Consider the following 27,699-nt stretch of genomic DNA (forward strand, 5'->3'; position numbering starts at 1 on the left):
GTTGATAGGAAAGGAAATGAACAAAAAGGATTGATGAATTGATGATCGATGTATTCCTATTTTCCACTTTCCACAAGACGATCATCTCTTTCCAACTTCGTCATACTTTATCATCAGAATTACCATATCCGGTAATCGCCATTTTCCATCATTACATTTTCAGGGTTCCACTTCCATTACATAATCAATCATCGATTTAAGTAAAAGAATGACAATCAATGACCATGAACGACAATGAATGAATGCATGTTATAGAAAGCAAAGCTACTGATACAAGAAACACGATGAACGATCACAATCACAAGATGAGATACAGATCCGATTTGCACTTATCTACCCAATCTATTCTATCCCATTCTAAACTCTATTACCAACCTTCTTTTCCTCCTCTTTCATCTTCCTCCTCTCATTCCTCTTATCCCTCCATATCTTGCCTCGTTTCACCACTAAGATAGGCATGGGTATACCCAATATCACAATTCCAGATAACAACACAAAGGTCCATCCTGCTCCTAGTGACTTATACATTGATTGACTATCATTCACATAAAATCAACATCAACATCACTCGATATGTGTGGTTGGGAACGGGTGACTAGTATGAACTTACATTGCTGCTACACCGATAGCACCAAATATACATCTCACAAGATTTAACTGTAACCACAACCGAATCAACATACCATCTGGTATCTGGGTTCTTCTCAAGTGAAGAAGAGATTGTACTTACAGAGGCTGAGACTGCACCTCCTTTACCTGGTTTAAGATCTTGTCCATAGACCGTTGCTATCGAGCCGAGCCCACTAATTAGATCGTTCCTTGAATGTACGAGTGGCGAAAGATGAATAGAAAACTTACCAGTACCTATAGTTCCCGTTCCTAGACCCATGAAGAAATTCACTACGAGCGTAGCAGCCAGGGGAGCTTTCACTTGAAGACACCATCCTAATGATGTTACCGCACACAAGAACAATCTGATGGTATAACATATCAAACATTTAGTGTCTTGCCCACCTTTTTATTTTGACGATCAATTCTCAAATTCCGACAAATAACATGATGAGTGAGCTCACGTAGCAAAAGGAGCCAGACATCTAATTCTAGTATATTCAATATCAAACTCCTGAGGTTTCTTTCGATAATCTCCTCCGACCCTTTTCTCCTCTTTACGGAACCAGTAATCTATTTGCCGACCATTGAGTTGAGCTGAGCAGATGGTTCCCAAACCAGATGGTCTAGAAAGCGACACAATACATTTTAGTAGGCGTCTGCATGGCATGACCCTGACTGGGGGATTTGAGAAAAGTGATATTTACAGATAACATAATCCAATTTGTAATTCGGTTAATTTGTAGGTATTTTTCAGTGCTGTCGAGTATACGGTTCTGTCGAAAATCAAAATAAAGTGGTGGTTAGTGATATTCATATTCTTCGGAAATTCGAGAGTGAATGATAAAAGTTGTTATTGTGTTGTCGTTGTTGTTGTTTTGGATGTTGAGGATTGACTAACTCACAATATCGAATAAAATTCCAGATACAATAACGACACAAACAAGAATATCAAGATGATCTCAGGTGTGAGGAGAATCATGAATGCCGACAGGGGTTGATACTATACAAGCAGGCAAGAATTCAGTACTCATTTCCAACTGGAGCTCCGGTTGATGTTTCACATCAAGTTCTGTGGTATATAAGTCTGGTTGAGCAGATAATCGATGAAAGAACCTACTTTCTTTCTAGGTGGTCTTTCAACTTTCTCTTCATCTTCCATCAACTCCTTCTTCATCCTTCTTTGCTGTAACAAGATGATAGGTGATGTATTTATTGCAGGAGGTGGGATAGATCCGTCTCCGACTAATGATCGAAGGGTTTCAGGAAGGAATCTACATTTGAAGAATCATCACGGATCAGCTTGTGATTTCTATCTTGTCCTATAACCTCCTGTATCGGTCTGGTGTGAAATGTGAAGTTTGATTTGGATACTTCTCGGTCGTTTCGAATTGCAGATGGAAGTTGGCAACTTACAATATCAGAGGTACAAGCACAACAGCAGTAGCAATAGCCAAAAACCAAAATATACTTCTCCATCCTAATCCATCCGTTAATACCTGAAACCCCATAGGTCGACAATCAGCAGTTTGTTCACTCCTTCATAATTGTGAATGAACGTACGGCTCCGATGAATGGACCAAGGGCTGGACCGAGCATTGCTCCTACTTGAAACGCAGCTGCGTATTTCCCTCGTTCCCTCGGTTCAGCTACGTCCGTCACGCATCCTGTACAAAAAGTGTCAGCTACCTTCTTCGTTATTCTCCTATCGTATTCTATGTTTTATCGTAATGTATAATTGTATGAATGTATTGTCATGTAAATTGAAAATAAGACAATGTCCCAGACGATTGGAGAATGATGAATTGACTCACCATATCCTATAGAAATCACCGCACTTCCACCGGTACTCTGCAAAGCCCTCAAGACCAATAACAACCAATAAGCCCCCGTAGGACATAATGCCAATCCTATATTCGATGCTAGATATACAACAAGCGTACAGATATATATTGGTCTTCTACCGTAAGAATCGGATAATGATCCAAGAAAGGAAGGTGTGATAGCTTGAAATATAAGGTAGACGGTGACAGCTTGAGATATCGCACTTTCACTTTTCCCAAAAGCGACGGACAAGGTCGGAATAGCTGGTACGAATATATTTGATGATATTGGTGAGAATATACCGGCTATTCCTCCTATGGCAACTATTAGGATTTTGGTTGATCGAGAAAAGGATGAATATGGTTTGGAGGATGCTGAGGTCGTCGTGGGGTGGAGGGGTGGGAATGGTATGGGTGTAGAGGCTGGGAGGGTATCAGGGGCAAGAGGTGGGGAGGAGGGCTGAGTGTGGGTACTTCCCTCGATCCGCGTTGAAGATGATTCGTCAGAGTTGGGATGGGTATCGGCCATGATCTCCTTTTCGTTCGCGGTCAGGTGTTGTACTCCACATCCATCTCCTGCCCGAGTGTCGTTAGACGGAGATGATTGATGGTTGTCGTTCATCCTCGGTGTATTTGCTACCTTAGAAGATGATGATCCGATGCCCGATCCTGGATTTCTTCCTCTTCTACACCTTCGTTAAGGGGGGTTATTTTATCCCCAAATTTCCAGATCGTCCGTCTGTGCTATCCCCAGATTTCAGATCGTATTCACAAGTCCTTTGATCACTATAGCACTGCGTTCGTCCACCTTCACCTGAGTAGTTCTATACACATTTCGTTCTTTATCCAGCGATCTCACAGATAGTACGATGATTGACAAAAGTCAGACTTAGGATAAAAATGATGATGATAATGAGCCAATGTAAATTCTCGGATCTCATCCGGATAAGTATAAAAGTTATTTTCAGCTTGATACGATGATGTCCACACTCGGACATCCCCGAGTGTATATGGTCAATCGGCCGATGAGCCATCTGATCGGCCGACTAAAGGTCCTCGATCAACTACCTATACCAGATTTTGGTTGCATGCACCATATGTCCATATATATGTTCTTCATCTCGTTTAGCTATTCTCATGCTACTAGCACTACTGCTCAGTGCTGACAAATGAGATACCCTTGGGTCGGCGTACGCTTTGCTGGAATGCGTCTCAACAATGTTGGAAGTGGATGAACATCTCCTTGTTCGGCGATGAGGAACTAACGGAGATGAACGATGATCTCCTTCAAACGCCGTCATTGTTCATCGTCACCGATGTAATTCATCACAAAGGTTATAAATACACCTAAGTTTACTCGTATGGAAATTTCCATCCGAGTCTTGGTCTTTAACACGCTATCTTGTCTCATAGGAATTCTTTCATCACAAAGATCATAATATATCAAACCGAATTACGATGTCAGGTGGTGAGTTAATCTGTACGTGTGTGTTGATCGAACCTTCTAATTTCTGTTTCCATAAATGGAACGTAGATTGCTGTAAACTCCCCCCTGTCCAAGCCGAGTATACCCCCAAGGGTTCATACAGCACTATCAACGGTCTCAAGACTTACGTTGTCGGACCTGAAGATGCTAAAGTAACTGTATTGAGCGTATATGATATCTTTGGATACTCTCCACAGATCCTACAAGGTGAGTCTGGTCTGAGCATATACATCATCACCGTCTATCATTAGTCATTAGCCTTGGTAATACCGAAGACACAACAATTAGCTGATTGGTGTCCTTTGTGAAAAACATCGTGTGGTTTATAATTAGGTGCCGACCTCATTGCCTCGCAGGGATATAGAGTTTTGATGCCTGACTTCTGTGATGGGAAATACGCTACTGCTGATATGTTTGCTCCTGGGTGAGTCTATCATGCTGCATACACCACGCATTGTATAACATATATCCATCCATCACAAGCATTGTGGTATCTTATCTCAAACCCCCCTTCACTTACTGCTTCTCTGTGTTTTACCCGTGCTGACTAACATAGACTAACAGGGGAGAGGAAAAACGAGCTCAGTTCTTCTCCGGATTTCCCGGAGCGATCGCCTCTCAACTTGAACCAGTGTCCAAGTACGTCCAACAGCTCAAGTCATCTAGCTCTTCCTCGAAGGTCGCTGCTATAGGTTACTGCTGGGGATACAAAGTGGTAGTCGAAGCTCAAAGTCAAGCTGGTGTAGAGGCCATTATCGGTCCTCACCCATCGTGAGTAGCTTACTTGTCAGATCTTGCGTTAATACGTGTATTGTGCTGACAGAGTTGGAATTACAGGTTCGCCGCTAAAGAAGATGGTGATAAGATTGATGTCCCTACTTTGTTGCTTCCCTCTGGAGGTGAAGATATGGAAGTCGTACGTTTCACATTTATCCCTTTTTCTCATTTCCTTTATCTCGTCTCGTCCATCATAAGCAACAGTTTTATATAACATATACTGACTTTTCTTGGTTTTGTATCCGTATCCGTAGATGACCCAAATCCAGAAGATTGTCGAATCAAAACTCCCAGGTAGAATCTCACTGAAACATTATCCTGATATGCCTCATGGATGGATGGCTGCCCGAGGTGATGTGAGTTGTATATCTTCCTCCCAGAATCGGATGTATTGTATATGATGCCATGCCATATAATGCGAGGGAAAGGATCAAGCTGATACCCGAGTTCAACTCATCGTAGCTCTCTGGTGGTAAAGCTACTGAAGAATTCGCTGATGGATACAAGTTGGTTGTCAAATTCCTCAAAGACACTTTCTAAGCGATCGAGGTTTGCTCTCAGGTATCATATGGTGGAAATATAGAGATAGACATAATATATAGCTCCGATAGAAAACATATACAGATGGCAGTATGCACCTCAAGGCGATAGAAGCTGAGCTAGCCATCCAGACAGTAACTAGCCAGTGAAGCAGAATAGTAAACATGAATGAGATGTTGGACGGTTGAGTAATCGAGAATGTTGATAATGATAATCCTGATGAGTCACTCAGAAGATAGCATATATCGTATATATCATGCATGAGTCAAGGGGTTCGTATATAAACACAAAGTGGTATCTCAATAGAGTACTAGGTGGGATTAGTGTAACAAGCAAAGAAGAAGAAGGTAACTAGAAGAGAAGTGGTATAAGTCATATCGGAACGGATCAATCGTATATATCAAATAACAATCGTGAAAGCAAGGGAACGAAACCTAATGAATGGATACAGACAAAGAACAAATGATCAGTAATCAATAATCGGAAAACATCACTACCTTAATTAGAGGCAAATGAGGGTGGTGATGGAACTTACATAAATTACAAAATACCATTAAAATACATCAACAGACGAGACCAGACCATTTTCTCAATTAGAAATCAGTTTTGATATTTTTCGAAGCCGATGTTGATGGTGCTGCGCCTGCTGAATCTCTTATGGCGGTGAATGATTGAGCTAAAGAAGCTGGTTTGCCTCTACCACCACGACAGTGAACAATCAACATCAGTTACATTTTCACGTGAGCATATAGTGTATTGGGTAATGGGGATATCATTTGAGATCGTATCACTCATCACTCACTTGGCAAAGTGACGTTGTTTGGCACCTGCTAACTTGGCTGTACAAGGAGATTGAAGTTGATCGGTAGGTGATACTGTCGGTTTACTATCATACCATTCATACAAATCAGCTGAGTCACCATATACTGTAAATCGTTGGCGGTTTGACATTCGACTTACTTGGCTTTAGCGAATCGTTTGGCTAATAAGGCTTTTTGACCCAATCCAGCACCTGCTTTTGAGAGTTCGGTCATCTGTCCAGGGACGATGTTTGCTAAATAATGAGGTCAAACATCAGTACAGTTGTTGGGATGATCTATAGCTCATACAATGGAATCTGTTGATCGATAATCTCCATCCACTGTATGTAGTGCCGAGAGCGTGAACTCACCATTAGCAGTTCCCAGAGGCTTACTGGGAGCGATCACCTTGGCTTGATGCTTTGGGTCGTGCAAGGGCGTTATAGTAGGTGAAGAAGAGGTGGACTTGTTAGGTGTTGAGGAGTTAGATGAGGACATGTTGGTTGATGTTATTTCAACGATAATTGATAGTGGGTTCAAAGAGATTGGGCTGTCCGAGTGTTTATTTGTTTGGTTGTTTGTTTGTTGTTGTATGATAGCTGGGAAGAGAGAGGAGTGTTTCGGCTGGTAAATGATGTTATGGATGATGTTTGTTGTTATAGTTGTGAATGGGATGGGTGGCAAAGTGAAGTAAAGTAATGTTTAGATGGATGGATGAATGAGAAACAAAAAGACAGTCGCGACTCACACCCACCCCATCATGACCAGGGTGGCTGGTCGCCTATGATGTGACGGGATTTCGGGGTTTACGTAGAAAGTCATTCAACGTGGCACATCCCTATCTACTCGGAACTCAGAAGTGGCGGGGACAGAGGACCAGTTAGGTAGGAAGTCAGCTAGGGGAGAAAGGAAGCATGGGCGGAACGATTGCACAGTGGAAGTTAGCTTTCGATCATGCTTTGACATATAAGGTATACCCCCTGTTGTTTGAATCCCAAATTTTTCAGAATCCCATCACTGATAATCACAACATGTCTTCATTCGCCACAGCGTCCACTCGAACAGGTACGAAAAGAAAAGCAATAGACGATATGGATAACTCCACTGTACGAACAACTTTCAAGCGACCTGTGCTTAACTCCTATTTTGACGATAGACGAGCGAACTCATAAGTTGAAGAAGTCATGATGATAGACCACCATCCACCGAATGATCAAATACCATTTATCTCTTCTGACGTAGTCAACGACACTGGAAGAACGATGAGTTGCTCAACAGCCGAATTTTCGATAGCCATTCAGACTGAGAGTAGAGTTGAAAGAACCGGCTGGGTGAATACGAGTTACCATTCTCTTGAGAAGTCGTATGGTTGTACCTTTCCGGATTTTGTCTGATTTGGCGCCATGATCCACACGGGGTATTGGACAAGGATCTCGAGTGATTGGTATTTGTTGGAGATACGAAATATTTTAACGGGTGTCTATGGATAGTTCACCTGTCATCATGGATGACTGTTGCTGAAGAATGAAATGGAAAAAGGCTCGTTTGCTTGTACATTGCATGTTCTTGCTGGGAAAGTTGCATTGAGATCTGCATTATGAGAGATGACGATTCATTCTATAGCTCCATTGATTCTGACTGGTTCCCTTAATTTGTTCATTCATACCAGAACGTCGTACAGAGTCGTTTCTTTCCTTGATTTGTTTTGTTCTATGAAAGGATGAACCTCAAACTTTTGAGGGATCGCATTGGAAATGAATGATCAATGCACTTTTTGACCGTTATTTCTCCTTAATAAACAGATATTCCAGCCCATCCCCAGTTCCTCCTATGATGTATCCAGGAAACCAGAAGAACTTCAAATACGTTTCATTTGGAGGACGTAAAGACTCTGTCCAAGCTGCTTTGGTTCGAGCCTCGGGGGCTCGAAGAGAAAGCTGCAGACTTCACGAAAAATACCTGTTGGAGAATCTACCGAGATTCTAGGAATGATGGTCGGTCTACTGTATCTCGCGAAGAGTAATGATTGACTTCCCTAGTGATGAATCTAAGTTGAAATGACGGCAGTGAAGTACGATGAGGACAGATCATACATATGCATCTCAGCTTGTCATTAGATAGTCGCATCTGTGCAGAACATGGCATGGACTTCTAATTGTTGTACAGATCCGTACAAGTCTGCTTGTAGATCCACAGAATAGTAACAAAAAGGTAATTTAGCTAGAAGAGGTAAAAGCGATTCTCATTACTCATTCTTCTGATCTCTTTCTGATATTCGTCCTTGTTGTAAGGTACATTTTCACCAAAATGGGCTTTGTAGTCCGTGATTTGAGGTTCAGCTTGGATGTAATCCTCAATAGGGAGACATTTCAATTCGCATTTCCCGTGTATTTCTCCAGTCTCTCTGTCAGGGGGGAAACATATCTGAATAGATCTGAGAAGCTTCTTCCGATACCCTACTTAAGAATTCCTTTTCGATGAAATGTGTAATCTCGTGGTATTCAATGGGATCAAAAGCCCTTGTAAGTTCAGGCTGAAGACGTACATGTCGGTTGACACTACCGATGACAAACCTTTTGAAACATTCTAACAAGACTTCACCCTTAACGAGACTCCACCCTCAACGAGACTCCACCCTCAACGAGATTTTCACCATAGAAGCGATTTTTTACCACTTTATATCTCAGTCAATATTGCAACCAGAAGTCTCAAAATTGGTATGCATACTCATGCTACAAATGTCCCCTGATCCACTTCACTTTGTGGCTTGACAGAATGCATAGGGTGGAGATTAACTGAAAATTCGTTTTGTTGTAATGATTCCAATATTGTAGCAGCTACAACCATGCATGCAATAAATCCCTTCAATATGACCTTCACCAACTCTGCCTAAGGCTACTGGAAGAATTTCAGCCATCTAAGTGGCTTGATGGATTTATGGTGAGTCTTCCAAGAAATCTTAAAAAAGCCTCTCTACGGTGTGATTTTTGAAAAATCTCGTTGAGGGTGGAGTCTCGTTAAGGGTGAAGTCTTGTTATATATACATCAGTTTCCTTATCAGGTTTCCCACCATTCCAAGATTCGGTGACTGCTCTAGCTTCGGCCCCGACTGCAATAGAAGATCCTCCAAGATACGGTCTAGCCACATAACCTGTTACCATTACCGTTGCTCTCCACGTCCCTGGTCTGCTGTTCGCTTCACCTGAGTTTCCGGTGTTGATTTGACTCATCTCTGAAAAAGGCGCAGAAGGGGTAGAAGCTTTGGACCTATTATCAGAAGAGGTTTCGCTTGTCGTGCTCATATTGGACCTTATGGTACTGTAGTGGCAAGCAAGAGAATCGATACACTGTGAATGATTTCTTGTGAGAAGAAAAGCAAGCACTATCAGCGGCGAAAATCTTTTTGATGTACGACCACTAATTCGATTTCCGATATGAAACTTGGGCTGTACAAAGGTTCTCGAAAAACCACTGGAAACACCTCATCAGGATGTATCAAAGGACAAATACATAAATCTTCATGACGTTGAGTATGATGCCCCACTCTCTCGGGGCTTCGCGTTTCCTTTCTTCAAGTCTTACAGTCCAGGATCAAATCTGCACTGATGCCTCTGGCTGATAATTTGGCGTACGCTGGACTTTTTGATTACCGATTGGACTGCAAAGCCGATTATTGGCCTTGCACGTGATTAGGAATGAATCTATGTATCTTGTACTGTATGTATCAGGGGTATACAGAACGAAGCCATGCTCACATACCATCCGCTTGTCGAATTTCGATATGTGATCCTATGAGTTGTTGCCGACTACCTGCACCTCGCTCACACGCAATCTTGTTCCTTCATTGGTCAATCCCTTTAGCTCTTCCTTAGAGGCCTTTCGGCTGTATACTGATGGAGAGTGGAGTGACGGAATCCCATTTATGAAGTCGTTCATGGACACATACTTGATTCTTTATCTCTGGGATATATGAAACCTACTCCCAAAACTTTCGAGGATCAGTCTCAGTGGATCGTAAAGTCTGAATACCAGACAAGAAGGATTCCTCGTTCCGATGTAGATCTTCTGTATATGTGTTTTGGGCGTTCTTTCTTCGCTTGACGAAGACTATGAAGATGTGGTCCTCCAGTACCTTCAGACCATGCGAGTCTGTTCAGGGCTGATCCTATATGTCCCAATCCCTGTGTAGGGTGTACTGATATAGATAGTATGGATAAACCTACATTTTCCTCTATAAGAGGGAAATTTGCCACTCTCGTCTTTGGTGCCATTGCTGGTGCTTGTTGCATGCTGTTTCTGAGGCTGGCTCTCGATCCGTCTTCTGCCCTGAAAAGGTGTCAAATCTGGAGTCCGGCTGGGGATCCTTGTATATGTATCTACGTCGGTTCGTGTGGACGTTCCTTGGCGGGCAGCTCGAGTACGGCCAATTTGAGTGAGGTTGCTTGGTTTACGGGTGGATTACGCACGAACCCCTCGACAACGCTTTGACCCCTGCAACTAGCACAGATGTACGCGGACATGCGAACATCAATCTCACACACATCTTCATCACTCTATCATACTCGAGTTTTTGGTCATTTTCCTTTCATCTTCTTCTACAAACAACCCTACAACGACAACCATAAAGCCGAGTCATCCAGTACGGTGCAAACTAACGAAATATCACCTCGATATAATTGCCATCAATATGGATACTCACTGCGGCACTACCTTCCTGAATACCTCTTCAGACCAGCGCTTACCCTTCGACGTATTCGATCACATCCTCTCGATTCTCGAAGCTCAAGGTCAATCCGCATCACTCGCCAAAGTTGCTCAATGTTCATCATCGATGTGCCAGAGGGTCATTCCATACTTGTACAGATCATTCACACTTAACGATAAATCGGTCGACTGGGTTCTCAAATCGATTTCTCAGAATCAACCATCTGTTCAAATCAGACACCAACATATCTTTTCAAGTATCAGAGCCATGGCTGTACAGCCTATCACCCTTCCTATATCTATCGAAGTAACCCATATTATCAAAACCACTAAAACGTCTGGTATCTTTCCTAACCTTCAACATCTCTACATCATTGGTCCACCCCTCTCCTCCTCTAAATCGTTCGACGACATCCTCACCCTGCTCGCGCGAACCTGCTCACCTCCGAACGTCACTTTCGAGCTTACAAAAAGTGCTTGTGGATACTACCCCTTCCGTGGATCATCGGATCTCCAAAGATCAAGAAGACTCTAAATCGACTGATCATCCATAATATGCATACTTCATATCTACTTCCACCGTCACCTATCAAAATGACAGTATCATTCAGAGATCACCTCTGTTCACCTAGAGATCATTATGGACGTATCAAAAATGGGAAAAGATGTAGCTGGAATTGTGACGAAAGATTCGCAGAGGTCATCTTTCATCACCTTCAAGCTTATCCCGATCAAAGTGATTTCCCACCTCTTAGAATCGTAGAAAGGATAAAGATAGATTTGGTACAGATTGAACCTGAGGGTGCAGTAGAGGAGAAGGAAGAAGATCAAGATGAAGATGGAGATGAAGATGAAGAGTCCACCACGGAAAGCGAACAAAGAGAGGATGAATATGAAGATACGTCCACTACCGATACCGATAAGTTGAGAACTCCACGATCAAATCAATTAACACTGATCGCTTCGAAATTGGGTAAGATGATAGATCGAGAAGCTGCGGTGTGGAAGTACAATCCGGATCGAGATGAGAAAGTCAGATTGGCGAACATCGAAAAGTGGCAGAAGAGGGTGGTCTTCGTCAATGAGGTCGATGGACGAAAGCTCAAAGGTTTTGGTGATGAGCAGAAAAATAAATGATGTTAAAGTGACAGGAAGACGATAAATCGATAAATATGTATAACTCGTCGCTTTGATAGTTTTGGCGACAAGTTTCATCTATGAGTAAAAGAAGTGTTTGATACCGATCCTTGCTAGTCTTATATCGGCTCTAGACATGTAGAATCAGTAACGTGACCTGCTCAAACTCATATATATATAATTTGATGGGTTGCAAGATTAGCTCACTTGAACAGACTCTCCAATCCTCCTCGGATTTACAATCTTCACGCACAACCCACTCTACATACTTCTTCCTTTCTTCTACGTCTTCGCGGGCCAGAGCTTCTTGGTTCGGATCTATATTTTCGGTATTTGTCCAGCGTCGATGCTGACCTCTCTCTTCTAAAGCATGGTGAAGAAGCTGTTCATGGAAACGATTGATATCGTCCTCCGTCAGATGCTCCTTGTTTTTAGCGATCATCTTTATAGGCTTGATAGCTTCTCTAACCGCTTGATCCCTCGGGTCTACTTTAACTACTTTCAGTTCGTCGGACAAAGAGAAAAATATTTCATACTGATGGAATCCGTAACTATCTAGGGCTTCAGTCGTATGCATCCTATAACCTATCCATTCATCTGCCTCGTATGCCGATATGGACTTGAGGGAAATCTTGATTTGGTATTTACCGAGAGGCGGCATATGAACATAGTGACAAATCCCATGAATGTCAATCTCTTCCAGTCTATTCATGGAGCTGTACAATTTTGGTATCTGCCTATGTGATCCATCTATTGGTCCCTTGATATCCAGATTTAGACAAAGGTATTTGGGATTGCAGCTTGGACAATGAAGTCGATCAATTCTTCAATAGCGTCTTTCCTCATTCGTAGCCCATACCTGTACGGCACATCACCTTCATCGTGTAAGGATAGGTAGTCGACATGCTGGAAAAGAGGAAGAGACACAACACTTGAGAGTCCAGCACGTCTGCAGAGCGACTTCATTATCTCTTCGTCATGTAGTAGCAAAAGTCTCGAGATGGGCACGAACAATCTTTTGACATTGCTCAGAAGTTTGAGGTATCGAACAGCATCTGAATCGTCGAATCCAATTGGTGCCTCTGGATTGATAGTTAACATCCGTTCTTGTAAGGGGTCCGTCGAATCTCTGAGAAGTGCGAATATTCCTCTAATAGCTTCGGGATTGAGAGTAAATGTTTGATACAAGTATGGTGAGACAAAGGTGTAATGGGTTTTCGAACATCTCTGAAGAGCGGCAACACTTTTTCGAAGATCTTGGGAAAGGAGAAGTTGGATGATGTTGAGGTAGAGTTCGGGTGGGAGCTGAATACCCGCATGGGAGGCGAGCGAGGCGGTCATGTTCCCTACTGCAGACTCTGATGAATCGCAATGACGGGTTTAGGAGGTGACCTGCTGGGAGAAAGAAAGGTGACCAGTGAAAGCAAAGAGATGAGATGGGAAAATCTAAGAGTGCGATGTAGTTGAATAGAACGCACCGCCCTGCTGTCTCCGTCGGCATTGCTGTTCCAACTGAGGAACGGGGCCGAGCGGAGAGATCCAAGCGATCCATCTTTGTTTCATACACAATCAAACTCAGAGATCCCAGGGATCCCATCTTCGGTCAAACGGAAGAGAAAATCCTCTGTATCGCTCATGCATCTCTTTTGCGTCCAAGAGCCATTCATCATGTCGGATCTAATCCATCATCACCTTCGTTCGACCGCGCTGCTATACTCATGCTGTGCGATATGATCGCCACACTCACGACTCCATCAGGTCTACAACTCTCTCCCGAGCTCATCCACGAGGTCTTCACCATCATCCAAGTCTCAAAACAACAATCGACTGTGCTGGTCCGACATTCGGATATCAACCCTGAGAGCATATGCAGTTTCATGTGTACTGATCATTTCGCGTTGGGCACTCTGTATGTATACTTGCGCGATTCCTCCAAGACCAGTTTTAACCACGGATACAAATAAGACGTTGTCGCATCTTGATATGTAGAACGAGTCTAGCCTGATTTGCACTCAATCGGTCTTTTCTCTTGCCGTCCTATCACTGAGTTGTATGCTAGATTCTCTCATTCTTCTTCCTGTGTGTGATATCCATTGATGCATGAATCGATATCTGCGATATAGACTAGACTGGTTGATAGTTTATTCGGGATTAAGCGGTTCTCTCATATAAAGTTGTTCCGGGGCATACATCCGATGAGATTGCAGGTTAATTCATTAAGTTGATTCATTACGCATCACTCCTCGTTTGGTGGATGGGGTCACGTCAAATCAAGAGCTCAAAATTTGTTACTCCTGCTACTACACCATACCATATCATACATAGTCATAAACATACCCTCATCAATCACCAGCTGACGGATCAGCGGAAGAAGTTCATTGCGATCATCATCCAGACAACAGAAATATCCCGCGTTGCAATTTGTCACTCGCAAGTCTATCTCGATTTGATAATCAATCCATTGATCGGCTATCTGAGACAAAAGGCAACACCACCTCGCAATAATTAGAATCAACCCCTTTGGTTACATCACGAGTACGTATATCTCACATCTTCATCACTTTGATCTCGATCGTTGATTGTCTTTGGTATTCGCCTCGGCATACAGGTTGAGATACACGACAGGGGCGTATCATCAACCAACCTCAGACCATAAACCATCATAAGCTATTTATGAACTAGTCTTCAGACTCATGTTGATCAGTATGTATCATCGCATCATCGATCACGATGTCAAATTTTGTTAACCTCCCATATTGCCTTAGATATAACAACATCACTACAATGACAGATCAACCAATCTCCTCGTCCTCATCGTCTTCCTTCTCTTCATCCTCCTCCTCTTTCGCTTCTTCATCCTCTTCATCAACGTCACCTGAACCCGAACCGCATTATCCATTATTACCCAAACCACCTCATGCGGATCCAACCATTCGTGTCAATCCCCTAGAACCAGTGGGCTTACAACAGCCCTTATCTCTTCGTGAACCTCCCGGGCCAGATATAATACCGCCTAGTCGACCAACCCTCAATGAATTCAGGTTGAGCGAAGGACCTCAAGTGAGATCCGCTAAACTGAAAGCGTTATGGAACTCGCTACCTCATTTACCTGATATACCATCTTCGCACGGTGACGACTCACCTACACCAACGAAGAGGATGAAATTACCAGGTCAAGATACCCTTACGGCCCTGTCGCCCGAACGAGCAGATAGATTGAGAAAGCTGTATCAGGAGGAACTGGTCAAGGCTTGTAACGATGAGAGACCCGAGGCGAGGTTATGGGGAGGTGCAGATGATCTGACGGAACCGGAGATAAAGAATTTGAAAGGAAAGGGTATAGCATGGCAGGATTTCAGGTAAGTGGTGATATTCTTAGTTTCCCTACGTATCATCTTCTTGATTGCCAGAAGCAACTGAATTGATGCTTGGGTCTTTAGGCGATTCCTGTGGGACAAAGAGAAAGAGCTCTGGGATATATTCCAAGATCTCGACAAGAACGGGGATGGGCGACTGGACGCAACGGAAATGAGAGCAGCCTTATCACGCTCAGGTGTGGATGTCACTCCAGCGACTACATCGGATCTCGTTCAGTTCCTCGCTTCTCATCCTGCGGAAAATGGAGTTTCGACGAGGGAAACGAGGAATCCCTCAAGTCCCGAACCGGGAGATATGTATATTACATTTGCAGAGTTTAGGGATTTCTTAATCATGTTACCTAGGAAAGCGACTCCTTTTGAGATATATAAATGTGAGTGGTAGTTTCATGGGTCTGTCAAGATCCTTCATCTTTGCATCTGTGATGATCCTAATCATGGGAAGTGACAGAACTGACATTGTTCCTTGCTTCACTAGTCTATCAAGTGAAGAAACGCACTTCGGATGGACGCGGAGCCGCACGGGTAGATAAAGAAGGGGATATCAGCGTATCTTTCCCGAAAACACCTAATTCATCACAGCAGTCTACCGCCGCTGGATTCTTCCATCCTCCTCAACCCCACCACGACGAAGAGTATGCTGATACACCTGGAACCGAGCCTGAGGAGGAGGAAATAGTGGAAGAGAGGAGTGAAGCTTGGAGGTTCTTGTTGGCTGGTGGGATTGCTGGTGCAGGTGAGTCATAAAGTCATTATCTGGATTATTAAAGCGTTCTGCGTACATGAAGCTGTGCCATCTAAGAAACGATGAGGTGACGTGTATGCTGGAAATGATGCGCACATCTTCTCCATTCATTTCCCAATGCTAAACAATATTGCTCTTCACTTTCCAGTATCACGTACCGTCACTGCCCCATTCGATCGACTGAAAATCTACCTCATCACCACTCATGATTTCTCGGCGTTCAATAAGGATGCCCACCTGAATCATCCCTTTCGTGCTGGTATAAAAGCGGTGACGAATCTGTGGGGGGCGGTCAATAGGATATATATAGATGGAAAGGGGTTGAAAGCGTTTTGGGTAGGCAACGGGTTGAACGTTACCAAGATCTTCCCTGTGAGTAGTCTCTATTATTGGGTTCACCTCGGAAAGCAACACAAAGGACATGATTTCAGATCGTATTTCGTATTGTCCATCGACCCACGACAGATCGATAAGATTGGATCCAAGACTCATCGTGTCTGAAATGTTATTTTGTACCTGTTCACTTACTGATATTCATTCACTATTACAGGAATCAGCCATCAAATTTGTCTCATACGAACAATCCAAGAAATTCCTCGCGGTGTACTGGGACAAAGTATCTGATCCAGCCGATCTATCATCTTCGTCAAGGTTCATCGCAGGTGGATTTGGAGGTATAACGTCTCAATTTGCCATTTATGGGCTCGAGACGCTCAAAACTAGGATACAGTCTGAGGTGGGGCCGAACGAGGGTTGGAGGCAGGTTAGAGATACCGCGAGAAGTATGTGGAGGAGTGGTGGGATTAGGAGTTATTATAGGGGATTGACTGTGAGTAACAGCTCATTTGGATCCTCCCGAGTGATGGGAAAGAGATGGATCCCTAGTTTCACTTGGGGACATACCATCCAAACGTACATAACGACTTGAAGCTGATTCAAAATCTATTTCCTCGCAGCTCGGTCTAGTTGGTGTCTTCCCTTACTCGGCCATCGACATGGGTACATACGAAACTCTGAAGACTGCTTATTGCAGATCAACAGGTAAAGATGAACCCGAGGTATTTGCAGTTTTGAGTTTTGGAGCATTGTCAGGTAGTATAGGTGCAGCGAGTGTTTACCGTGAGTCTCGAGTCAACATATCTATTATGCTTCTCATCTCCGTCATCTCCGACACGTCAATAACGAATCTAATCATCCTTTGATATATAGCAATCAACCTTTTACGAACTCGACTACAAGCATCAGGTTCCTCAGGTCATCCACAGCAGTACAAAGGATTCTTGGACGTCGCTCAGCAGACACTGAAAAACGAAGGTTGGAGAGGGATGTATAAGGGTTTATTACCTAGTATATTGAAAGTTGGACCTGCAGTGGGAGTCAGTTGGATAGTGTATGAGGATTGTAAGAGAAGATTGGGAGTGTAGATCCGGTAGACCTGGTGTATATGAATATATGGAATGGATCGTCGGAGAGTGTGGCCAGAATGGACAGACACATACAGACGGAATAGACTAGATACTTAAATCTCGATAGTATACAATTCATGTCCATTAAACATTTGTGTGTTGATATGTCGAACATGGGTCGAAAACATCAGAATCGTCGTCATAAAACATTATTATTATTATTATCACATATCAACGGAAGAAGGAGATGGGTTGAAGTAGGTTAGCTTATCAACCTAAATAAAGTCTGATCAGTGTACTGTTCTGTATAACATATCACATATTCCATATCTCACATGCAAATGGCAGAATCAGCATAGCAAGGAGTCTCATTTCGCATGGTTCGACTTGATGAATGGACATTCAAGTTATACCGTATGGCCGTATGGCCATACTTACCCTTTGATGACATGACATGATATATCAGTTCATGCTTCATACTTCGTCGTCAACATATAACAAATAACAAACAACCACCTAGCACAATCCACCTATAGCCCACCAAGTAATCTACAAACCAACACCAACATCGACAACCCCATTTAACAGACTGCTCTTTCTCTTCTTCTCCATCAACCTCTCCTTAAGAACTCTCGCTCTCCTCTCCTGCTCGGTCTCCGCTCCAAGCATCTTCAACCTCATCAACCTCCTTCTCACTTCCTTCTTCCTTTCTTCCACATCCATGGACGAAAGGATCTTGTCATCCTTAATACCCCCATAATTACTTTCCATCTGTTCCCTTTCCCGTCTGGCTTTATTCTCTAAGATCTTCCGTCGTAATTCCTGAGCTTTAGATTCGTTGGAGTTTTTAACATAGATGATACGTTCAGTTTCGAGTCGAGTTTTGATTCTGGTTTCACGTCTTTTACTTTCTGACATTCGATTTCTTCTTCTAACATGTGACATATGCTCATTATCATAACTCTTCTCATATTGGTCGTCATTGTTTTCATGATTATACGTATTCTGATCGATTGGGAATAAGGTGTTATTACCCATCTCGGTTTCCATCTGGGTATTCTGATCTTGGTCTTGATCCTCTTCAGCTGATGATACAAGCTGGCTGACCGATGCTTCAGCTTTCAATTTAGCTAATTTCTCTTTTAATCTAGCGGTCTTATCGTAGGTTGAAGACGTTGATGATGACGATTGAGCCGCACTCTCAGACTTCAATCTCAATAATTTCTCTTTCATCTCTTCCAATGTCATCTTGGTGGTACGTGATGTACCAACCTCGGTAATAGTCTGTGTCTGTGATAGTCCATTGGCTTTCTCCTTGTTAAGTTTCTCGATCAATCTCCTTCGAGCAGCAGGTTCGCTAGGAGCTGTTGTAGTCATCGATGTTGAGGTGGGTCTAGCAGCGCCTTTAATCGTCAACTCAACGCTCGGTTTCACCTCTTCCTCTTCTTCACCGTCCACGTTTATTCTTGAAGGTGGTTCTGGAGGTTCAGGTAGTAATTCCACTCTTTCCTTCCTTGTTTCTCCTTCTCCCCATGCTCTCATGGGTTTACTTTCCAGCTGTAGTTGCGATTCACGCCTACTTGATCTTTTCAATCTCTTCCTTTCCCTCCTATCTTCCTCTCGTCTTTTCTCTTCTTCTGTCCAGGCTGCATATTCCGGATCTAACCATGTGTCATTCTCATCCCATCGCTTGGCATCTGGTGATATTGAGGGTACGAATACGTCTCTTCGATTCCAGTTGCGCCCGCGTCGATCAGGCGATGATGAGGGTGATTCCGATCGAAGTGAGCGAGGGGAGAGTGATACTGAGTGATATGATTGCACTGGAGAGGGAGACTGTGAACTTTGTGATCGCGGAGAAGAGGTTGGTATGGGATCATACTATTTTCTCAATAGCATACAAGGTAAGCTAATCCGCGACATAAATTCAGAACCACATAGCGATCAGCTTTTGGTATACTCACCTGTATAGCCTCATCCCATTTCCTCAACTCCTTAAAAGGAGATCTCAAGAAACTATATAACTCATGTGAGAAATGTTCAGCGACAGTGGTATGAGAAGGTCGGTTCTCATTTGTGGTCGAGGGTGAATCTAAATAATCAGCTAATAATCTTATAGCGGGATCTGAACGGATATCTATAGTTTTCAAAAGAGATATGATGTACGTTGTTAAAAATTCTACATCGATGAAATTTTGCCATACTCTCAATTCCCTTCGCAGGAATGCCGTTGCCCTTTGAATTAGTGAAGGGTCTTCAGAGAATTGTCGAGGGGTAGGGGTGGGTCGGTATTTTGTATGTGGGTTTGAACCGATGTGCTATACATAAGCAAATAAGCCATGATACGCGATTGTTGTTGTGACTCATTGTTCCACTCACCTTCACATACAGTCCATAACGATAGATCTCCCTCCTCCTTTCCACCTGTATATCCAGTTCGTCTGGTTCTTCCGGCTCGATATCTCTTTCGTCGATTCTCTCCCGCCGTATGATCTCGGGTAGTCGAGCTCGAGACGGTCCAGGTAGAGATGCAGAAGGGAATTTGCGAGAAGGTAAAGGGGGTAGGTAGAACTATCCATATTTTCATGTTAGCTACTATTATGGGGACATGCGCTGGTATCGGAATTAGTCAGCTCACCTTAGTAGGTGTACTAGCGTCCAGATCATGTAAGAGGAAAGGAGCCATATCCGCTGAACATAAAGGACATCTTCTACTCTGATTTGCCCATACCCCTATACATTCGAACTGATCATATGGTTATTATCCAACATCCAAATCAGCCATACAGATCCTTCTCCTGAGAGATGGTGAGTTAGCTGTACTCACGCAGAATTCATGCCCGCACATCCCGACTATTGTCCTATCTTTCAGCTCCATCAAGCAAATCACACATCTTTCCTTGTTGGAATCACCATCTTCATCTTCATGTTCATCTTCGTCGAGTGCTCTTTCCTTATGCGTCGTGCTACGTTTACGAGTCGGAATGGGTATATCGATAGGCTCATCAGGATGGGCTCTAACTTCTTCCTCCCAGTCCATCTTTTTCCGACTGTTGGCCAGTCTCACTTCCTGCGGTTCAAGCGGGAGAGGAGGCCATGTTCGAGGAGGGGAGAAAAGGGCGTGTTCGAGGATGAATCCTTCTGCTTCGTCCACTGGAAGTAGATGATCAGCTCAATCTAGCTCACCGCAAAGAATGAGACCCTAGCTCACGGTAGATGGCCTGATTTACAGCCTGCTTACGGGGCATGGCGTACTTTATCTGTCTCGCACTGGACATGAAGAGAAGAGAGAAGAGCAAAATAACAAGCGGAAGTTGGATTTGGGTGTGATCAGTCCGGTTAAACCTCCACCGGCTGGCTAGTCACTCACTGCATACGAGTGCGAGTGGCACTTCACCTCACACGATCTTCAAGCGACCATATCTGCTTCACAATCATCCCCCAACTTCAATTTCTTCAAATCAAAACTTCAATTTCCTTCAATCAAATCGACGACTTTTGATGCAGGAAAGCATAGAAACCAAAAAGAAGACCATCTGCGACGTTGGCATGATTCGAACATGCGAGCCTGACGGCACGGGTTATCTTGCGAACGTCGAGAAAAGAAAAATCTATCCAAGAACAATTCTAGACCCGCCGAATAACCACTATCGCACAACGCCCGTCGAACGAATATCGGAATTGTGCAGTGTATATGTGGCGTCAGAGAGCGAGTCGAGACCTGGCAAGCTTTTCTAAGCATGAACTGTCAAGGAAGTAATGGTGCAGAGCCAGACATAGTGAAATAACACGATGAATGACACCCATTCAAACGAAAAGAATTCATGCTGAGGGTATTTTGAGGGGTATTTACAGACTCATATACTTGGCTGTTGATCAGTCGACATCTGCGGCAGTCTAATGGTCCGGAAGTTCACCCTAGATCTGTCAGTGAGCTTTGCATTTCTGATCACCCCTTCACTCAGTTTCGTCTCACTTGATCGTGTCAAGCGTTAGCTAAAAGTATACTGAATGAGCAAGCCCATCATGCCGCCTAGCAGTACTGTATATCCAAACAAAACTTGTATATTTCTTGACGGATCTGCATTACGATAAACATGTACAACTGCCCTTTCTCTCTGATTGCTAGTTCAGGGCAATTCGCTTACCTTCTGAACAGATGGCAATTCCAGCACAGTGGTTCAATCATATTCATGTAGATCCTCACTGATCACTGCGCGTTCGGACGTCTGATCTAGTTTCTATGTATCCTGAACCGAACAATCCACTGCATGAATGAAGTTGAGAGGTGTTTGATCGTCAGTTACAAGCTCATCCATCATCCGGTTATATATCTCCCAAAAGGGATCTCGCAGTTTTGGTTATTTGCCACATAAGTAAAGAGAGGACCAGTTAGAGATAACGTTATGCATCTAAAAGGGGGAATTGGGCTTGATTCGAATCTGTCAAAACTCGCCTCACGACGTATCGTATACAGTAGGTATGTATCTTGCATGACCTTTCAGCTCATACGTTACTCTCAGAGGACTTGCCTGCATATTACTATTGTTGTATATTCATATATGATCTCTAGGGATCACTTGATGATCGACAAGCAATTTGCGTTACTGTATATTCGCATCAACAAAACCAAACAAAACAAGAGTTCGGATAAGACGGGAAGCGAATAAGACAATATGAATATAACACGTAATTTTGATACGTGAGTGAGTAACTCGAAGATAATCCGAGTATCCAGTGCGTATTGGGTTTGTTTGCCTCATTCAGCACTGAGTAACGTGTTTGGTCCTATAAGTCAGACTCGGAAAGGAATGTCGGCGTCTGTCTCATCTGATTGCAGTATATACCAGTCACAGCAGATGAAGTGTCACCATAAAGAATGTATGATACACGTACTTGCAATAGTACTGGTACCGGCACTATCAATCACATGACTTGCACATAGCAGTCCAGATATTTATAGCCGCCCCACCTTCTTTGTATGCTCAGGAGAGAGGAGGGGGATGACGATGAAACGCCTTTTTCCACATTGATCCCAGCGAAAGCCTCTTTGTATGTCATGTTGTCTCACCACCCCGAGTGGAATGGCAGCTTTGGTTACCTACCACCACCATCACCACGTGAAAGAGTGTTCGCTGAATGAAAGCGGAAAGCGGCAAATGAATGATCTCAAGTAAGTTATGAGGAGGTCCAGGTCCCACTCACCGAAGGAAGCGGAGGGGATCTGGTCTGGGAGATGGGAGATGGGAGATGTGAGATGTGAGGAGTGAGATGAGATGATTTTTGGTTTAATTAATCAGAATCAAGGGTAAAAAAAGCGATCGGTTTGTTTTTTTCCAGGGAAGCAGGGTGTTTTACCTTTGAGCATATCCCCCCTTACCGCTCCCTCTCTTACCTCTTCCCCTGGCTCTTCACCACCTGCATCCAGGACAACCTTATGAGTTGCAGAGTGATACTGTGTGAGGTGAGAGGAGCATAACACGAGGACGAGCACGATTAATTGGATCATGTATGCTGAACAAGAGTGGTTTGTAACCCATTCCATAGCAACATCTGATCTTTCATCGACGCATTGATATTTATCTTACTCATCACCATCATTCACCATCAGACCCAAACACAAATTCAGTCTTAATTAACCAGTTCATTATCTCATCAGTGCTTCACCCCCATAGATCATATACATCTGAAACAGATGGCACTTGGACAACCACAACAACCCATGTGGTAACTCGATCTCATCAACAAATGATTTCAATCTGAACCAGTCAGATCTCTTCCATCGCTTGTTGGCCTTGAACAGAGTTTGCTGGAATCAATCAAGAGCAACAAAGTATGCTAGTACAACCAAGACTTGTCAGGTCAAATTCCACCCATTCATACCTTTTGTCCCATGTGAGGAGGCGATCCCCTTCACCGTCACCTAGATCCTCATCAACTCCATCCTCCTTATTCTCATCTCCAGCTTCATCATCCTCTTTTTTACTCGAATCATACTCCACACATATCAACATGGACGACACCTCACCAAACGGGGTAGCTTCGTCATCTCGACATACTCTTTCTTCTATCCCTCTCCCCGACAAACCATCACCTTCTACACGTCCGTCATCCAGATCCTTACGACGTCGTCTCGCCAATCGCACCATCTATTTCCTTCTTACCCTCTTATTCCCTATACTCTCAGCGGCAAACCCCTTACCTCGCTCCAAACAACGGCATCGCTCCACTCTACCCATACCACCTTGTGATGAGCTGCAGCTCGACCAGGTAACATCCCATTTCAATCAATCATTACACCTGTCGTCCGCTGGTCATTGGGTTCTTTCTCACTTGAGCCGTCGAGATGATCAACCAATATTGGCTATAGCAAATTTCGATGCGATATCAGAGACTTGGAGATTACCTGAAGGATATGTAGAACTGAGACAACATTTCCATGCCGGATTCATAGTCTTGTCCTACGCGATCGCGTTTGTAGGATCGTTGTGTACTTTAGAACTGCTCATCAGACGTACGACAAACAGTGGATGGAGGAATCAACTATTACTGGCATCAGCTGGATTCTGCTTCGGAGCGGTATCGACATTCGCTATGCACTTTGTCTTTAACAACGCACTTTCATTACATCACCCAATGATGGATGAGAAATCTTATCCAGCATTATACCTCAGTTACGATCCTGGCTTTACCATCTTATCACTCGTGGTATCGTGTCTGGCCATGACCACTGCTTTCTTCGTTATGGGCACTCAACTTCGTGATTGGCTCGTATGGCCCGGTCAGAGGAAAAATAAATTAGATGGTAGACGGGGGAGCCCATCGAAGATGGAAGCTGCAGATGATTATGGTAAATGGAAGAAGTCACATAAGAAAGTGCTACGAAGAGGAACGTTAGGTGTTGGGGCGTTATTCGCTCATGCTTCACATGCTGCCAAGTGGTCTTTGATGGATTTGGAAGGTCTGGAAAGCGGAGGGAGAAGAAACTCGAAGGGTAAGGGAGAAGGGAAACATACCGATTGGAAAGATGAAGTTCAAGGGATGTATACACCCGTTGAAGGTGATACGGAAAGGATGTTTGGCGATGATGATGCCTTGCAAGAATTAGATTTCCGTTTGGGAAAAGGTGCAGTCAGACAAGAATTGGAAAGAAGAGCAGGAGCTTCTACACCAACTAGTACAAGAGCTTCTCAGCAGGGTTCGATCGCGACCAGTCATCACTCCATCACTCCCCTTCCAGTCATTTACGCCCCTTCATCAAGAAGATCCTCTGTCGCCTCATCACAACCCATCCCTCTACCTTCCCCCGACGTGTTCACTCCAGGGTTCAACTTCCCACCAAAGATCGAATCTGACTATACCTCCTCTACCAACCTCATCTCACCACCACCTGGTGGAATTGGCAGAACACCTTCACCGACGTTTGGAGAGACTGAACCGATTTATCAACCTGAACGTCGAAGAGCTTCACTTCCTGCCAATGTCATGGTCACTCATCGTGATCGACCATCGTGGGGTGGACCGTCAACTACACTCGCACGTATCCAATCGCTTCCAGAGGGTGACGTCGAACCTTCCTCTTCTGGATCCGTAGGATCGATCATCTCGTCAAACGGGGAAAAGAAATCGCATAAATCAGCATCCCCACCTACCATTACTGCTCGGCTGAGTTCATATACAGGTAAATCTGAGAATACCGTGGATCGTAATAGTCGGAGGAAGGTACGATTGATCGCTCGAAGTACTAGATTGACGAGATTGGGAATGTTCTTGGGATTCGATGTGGTAACTCCTACTGAGATCTTCAAGATCTTCGTCACTGGCACGATAGCTGGGTTTGGAGTGGTTGGAATGCGTGAGTACATCTCCTTCATCACATTCCGTGCCAATCGAGCTGACCCATTCTTGAATCCAGACTATATCGGCCAAGCTTCCATCACTGGCTTGCCATATATAGCGTATCATCCTGCCTATGTGGTCGGTTCAGTCATCATCGCCTGCGGTGCCGTTATCATCGCATTATACATCATGTTCATAATGCTTCGACCGAAATTGAAACACACCTGGTTATCCAAGATCTGTGTTGCCTTGATCTTAGCGATCGCAGTTACATGTATGCACTTCTGCGGTAAGTCTTCTTCTCTTGATATCTAGTCAATTTCCTGAACTGATCTTGATTATCAGGTATGATGGGCACCACATACGCCTGGCCAGCTTCTCGAGCTATCAGTAAACACAACAAACTCACTGGTACCAACGTGGTCATCACCGGCATCGTCGCGGCACTAGCCTTCTCAGCTTGTATAGCATGTGCGGTCTTCTTCCTCCTTCATTCGCTCAACATCCGTCGAGAGAGAGCCAGGAGAAGAAGAGTTGTCGTAGCTGCTGTCTTACTGGATGATCGAGATAGAGTCTTGGTCAATTCCATTGATGGGATGTTACCCATGTGCGATATCGCTTCTCTCACCGGTGGAGATTTACCTGATACCAAAAAATCGATCATTCATTCTGTATCCAGTGATTCAACAGTTTTAGGAATGGACTTGACCACGGGTCACGACGCTTTCGTATCTGCTTTGAAACTCTCCTGGACATGGAAAAACCCCTCTTTGGCTCCAGCATCCGCCACTGCTACTTCCTCTATCACTGATGCGAGGACACAAGCCAACGAATCGATCCTACAAGCTACCTTTGCGGATATTAGAAGAGGCTCGATGCTCACTACCAATACTACCACTGGAACCACCGGAAGTAGACCACCACTTAGTATAACCAAGTTCCTGGAAAGATTTACGATCTCTTCTTGTCAACTCGCTGTAAGGTTATTGGGTCAGACAGATGGTATATCGAGATTGGGTGTATTGTATGATCAAATTCTCACTACGTAAGTCGTCTATGCGAATTGCCGTCAGATTTCTGGCTGATAAAATCCTTCCTGATCCTGTTAGTGGATGGGTCAAGCTCAATAACAGTAACGATACCGTTTCGAAAGGACAACTGATCTTCCTTGTTCGACGAGTGGCCTCTGCAGCCGAAAGGGCAGACCTCGAAGCTAGGCATTTCATCTTTGCCGACCCTCAAGCTGTGGCTACTGCGTTACACAAGACGCTTTCTGTACCATTCGACCATACCATGCCCCTTCTAGATGATATGCGTACCTTTTGCGATTCGACCTTACAATCTCGCTTACAACCTGGTAAACTCTATGCCGGAGTAGCAGTAGTCCAAGCTACTCCTTTCGATGGTTTACGAATCCTCTTAGAGAAAGATATGAGATCGCAGTTGCCAATGAGAGAGGTGTGCGCTCTCGGTGTACCAAACAATGACGAGAACGAATTGAGCGGTACGGTAGAAGAGATAGGTGAAGCTTTGGCTTTGTTAGAGGGAATGACGATCTTATCGATAATGACTCGAAACATGACTTCGGATACCAACAGCTTACTATCCAAGAGAGTAACAGCCTTGATGGTCGAGTTGGAAAGAGCGATCGTACCGATGTTAGATGGGATCTTAACTTCGGAAGACATGTCGCATATCTTACCTCGACTTACCCTCCATCCGATGTTAATACCACTCACACCGGGAGGTTCGAAACGGACGATCAGCTCTTACATCCCTCCATACGCCATTATATTCTATGCCAACTACGATGCGGCAGTCAACACATTTACGGATAAATGGTTACCTTTCTCTTTATTTAGAGCTCAAAACGCTTGTGTGATGGGTCCTAAGATTGCAGCTGCGGCAAAGATGGATCAACTCTATACTGCCGATACTTCCTCGAACGATACTCCTTTACCAGGTGGTAGAAGACCATCAAAAGTTCAATTTGATTTCCCTAACAAAGATAAAGAGAAAGAAAAAGATCAACAACCACCTAATTCATCTATCCAACAAGAGCCGACCGAAGGGATGTTTAACGATTTTACATTCCCTCCTAAATCGGAAGATCACTCTCCTTCTCGACCTCCCCATTCAATCCTTGGTCATGGCACTGGACTTGGGCATGGACATGCTAGGAAATCTTCTCTGGCCAGATCATCAAGGTATAATTCGATCAGTGGAGAATCGACTTCACCCTCGACTTATGGATATGGGATGAATGCAGGTCATCAGGATGATTTCAAGAGTTCGTCTGCGGGGGTGGCAGTTTGGGAAGCAGATTGGCTCTTACATCTTCTAAGAATGAAATTGAGAGCTGAGGCGTAGTTCATAATGTATCACTTCAGCGGACCTATAGTATTTATCATAACATCTTTCTTCCTTTGATTCTTCATCTTACAAAATCGTACACA

The 27,699-nt window shown here is 43.9% G+C and overlaps 11 protein-coding genes across 11 annotated transcripts; 5 read left to right on the top strand and 6 right to left on the bottom strand.

Moving 5' to 3' along the window:
• Nucleotides 1-357: 357 nt before the first annotated feature.
• Nucleotides 358-2,961, bottom strand: V865_006776 (uncharacterized protein; the record flags this gene model as incomplete). Its single annotated transcript, XM_066230533.1, has 11 exons — nt 358-535; nt 611-657; nt 731-786; nt 859-974; nt 1,074-1,235; nt 1,317-1,385; nt 1,515-1,612; nt 1,730-1,883; nt 2,026-2,108; nt 2,173-2,276; nt 2,424-2,961. The coding sequence occupies 11 exons, from the start codon at nt 2,959-2,961 to the stop codon at nt 358-360; spliced, it is 1,605 nt and encodes a 534-aa protein (XP_066086630.1).
• A 929-nt stretch (nt 2,962-3,890) lies between these two features.
• Nucleotides 3,891-5,235, top strand: V865_006777 (uncharacterized protein; the record flags this gene model as incomplete). The annotated part of the gene is made up of 6 exons (XM_066230534.1): nt 3,891-4,125; nt 4,252-4,342; nt 4,483-4,689; nt 4,756-4,834; nt 4,950-5,051; nt 5,158-5,235. 6 exons carry the CDS (start codon nt 3,891-3,893, stop codon nt 5,233-5,235), a joined length of 792 nt encoding a protein of 263 aa, XP_066086631.1.
• A 593-nt stretch (nt 5,236-5,828) lies between these two features.
• On the bottom strand, nt 5,829-6,533 carry V865_006778 (uncharacterized protein; the record flags this gene model as incomplete). Its single annotated transcript, XM_066230535.1, has 4 exons — nt 5,829-5,931; nt 6,038-6,121; nt 6,196-6,289; nt 6,407-6,533. 4 exons carry the CDS (start codon nt 6,531-6,533, stop codon nt 5,829-5,831), a joined length of 408 nt encoding a protein of 135 aa, XP_066086632.1.
• A 2,519-nt stretch (nt 6,534-9,052) lies between these two features.
• V865_006779 (uncharacterized protein) lies at nt 9,053-9,337 on the bottom strand (the record flags this gene model as incomplete). Its single annotated transcript, XM_066230536.1, has 1 exon — nt 9,053-9,337. The coding sequence occupies one exon, from the start codon at nt 9,335-9,337 to the stop codon at nt 9,053-9,055; it is 285 nt and encodes a 94-aa protein (XP_066086633.1).
• Nucleotides 9,338-10,722: 1,385 nt separating this feature from the next.
• V865_006780 (uncharacterized protein) lies at nt 10,723-11,274 on the top strand (the record flags this gene model as incomplete). The annotated part of the gene is made up of 1 exon (XM_066230537.1): nt 10,723-11,274. The coding sequence occupies one exon, from the start codon at nt 10,723-10,725 to the stop codon at nt 11,272-11,274; it is 552 nt and encodes a 183-aa protein (XP_066086634.1).
• A 59-nt stretch (nt 11,275-11,333) lies between these two features.
• V865_006781 (uncharacterized protein) lies at nt 11,334-11,876 on the top strand (the record flags this gene model as incomplete). The annotated part of the gene is made up of 1 exon (XM_066230538.1): nt 11,334-11,876. One exon carries the CDS (start codon nt 11,334-11,336, stop codon nt 11,874-11,876), a length of 543 nt encoding a protein of 180 aa, XP_066086635.1.
• Nucleotides 11,877-11,995: 119 nt separating this feature from the next.
• On the bottom strand, nt 11,996-12,537 carry V865_006782 (uncharacterized protein; the record flags this gene model as incomplete). The annotated part of the gene is made up of 2 exons (XM_066230539.1): nt 11,996-12,033; nt 12,084-12,537. 2 exons carry the CDS (start codon nt 12,535-12,537, stop codon nt 11,996-11,998), a joined length of 492 nt encoding a protein of 163 aa, XP_066086636.1.
• Nucleotides 12,538-12,650: 113 nt separating this feature from the next.
• Nucleotides 12,651-13,217, bottom strand: V865_006783 (uncharacterized protein; the record flags this gene model as incomplete). Its single annotated transcript, XM_066230540.1, has 1 exon — nt 12,651-13,217. One exon carries the CDS (start codon nt 13,215-13,217, stop codon nt 12,651-12,653), a length of 567 nt encoding a protein of 188 aa, XP_066086637.1.
• Nucleotides 13,218-14,660: 1,443 nt separating this feature from the next.
• Nucleotides 14,661-17,422, top strand: V865_006784 (uncharacterized protein; the record flags this gene model as incomplete). Its single annotated transcript, XM_066230541.1, has 7 exons — nt 14,661-15,235; nt 15,317-15,627; nt 15,732-15,989; nt 16,147-16,370; nt 16,549-16,827; nt 16,955-17,117; nt 17,208-17,422. The coding sequence occupies 7 exons, from the start codon at nt 14,661-14,663 to the stop codon at nt 17,420-17,422; spliced, it is 2,025 nt and encodes a 674-aa protein (XP_066086638.1).
• Nucleotides 17,423-17,953: 531 nt separating this feature from the next.
• On the bottom strand, nt 17,954-20,652 carry V865_006785 (uncharacterized protein; the record flags this gene model as incomplete). The annotated part of the gene is made up of 6 exons (XM_066230542.1): nt 17,954-19,285; nt 19,369-19,722; nt 19,784-19,975; nt 20,043-20,150; nt 20,232-20,557; nt 20,616-20,652. 6 exons carry the CDS (start codon nt 20,650-20,652, stop codon nt 17,954-17,956), a joined length of 2,349 nt encoding a protein of 782 aa, XP_066086639.1.
• A 2,764-nt stretch (nt 20,653-23,416) lies between these two features.
• Nucleotides 23,417-27,613, top strand: V865_006786 (uncharacterized protein; the record flags this gene model as incomplete). Its single annotated transcript, XM_066230543.1, has 4 exons — nt 23,417-25,259; nt 25,320-25,532; nt 25,589-26,288; nt 26,353-27,613. The coding sequence occupies 4 exons, from the start codon at nt 23,417-23,419 to the stop codon at nt 27,611-27,613; spliced, it is 4,017 nt and encodes a 1,338-aa protein (XP_066086640.1).
• Nucleotides 27,614-27,699: the final 86 nt, after the last annotated feature.

The sequence above is a fragment of the Kwoniella europaea genome, chromosome 2 (assembly GCF_036810445.1).
Source record: "Kwoniella europaea PYCC6329 chromosome 2, complete sequence".
In the NCBI taxonomy this organism is placed as follows: Eukaryota; Fungi; Basidiomycota; class Tremellomycetes; order Tremellales; family Cryptococcaceae; genus Kwoniella; species Kwoniella europaea.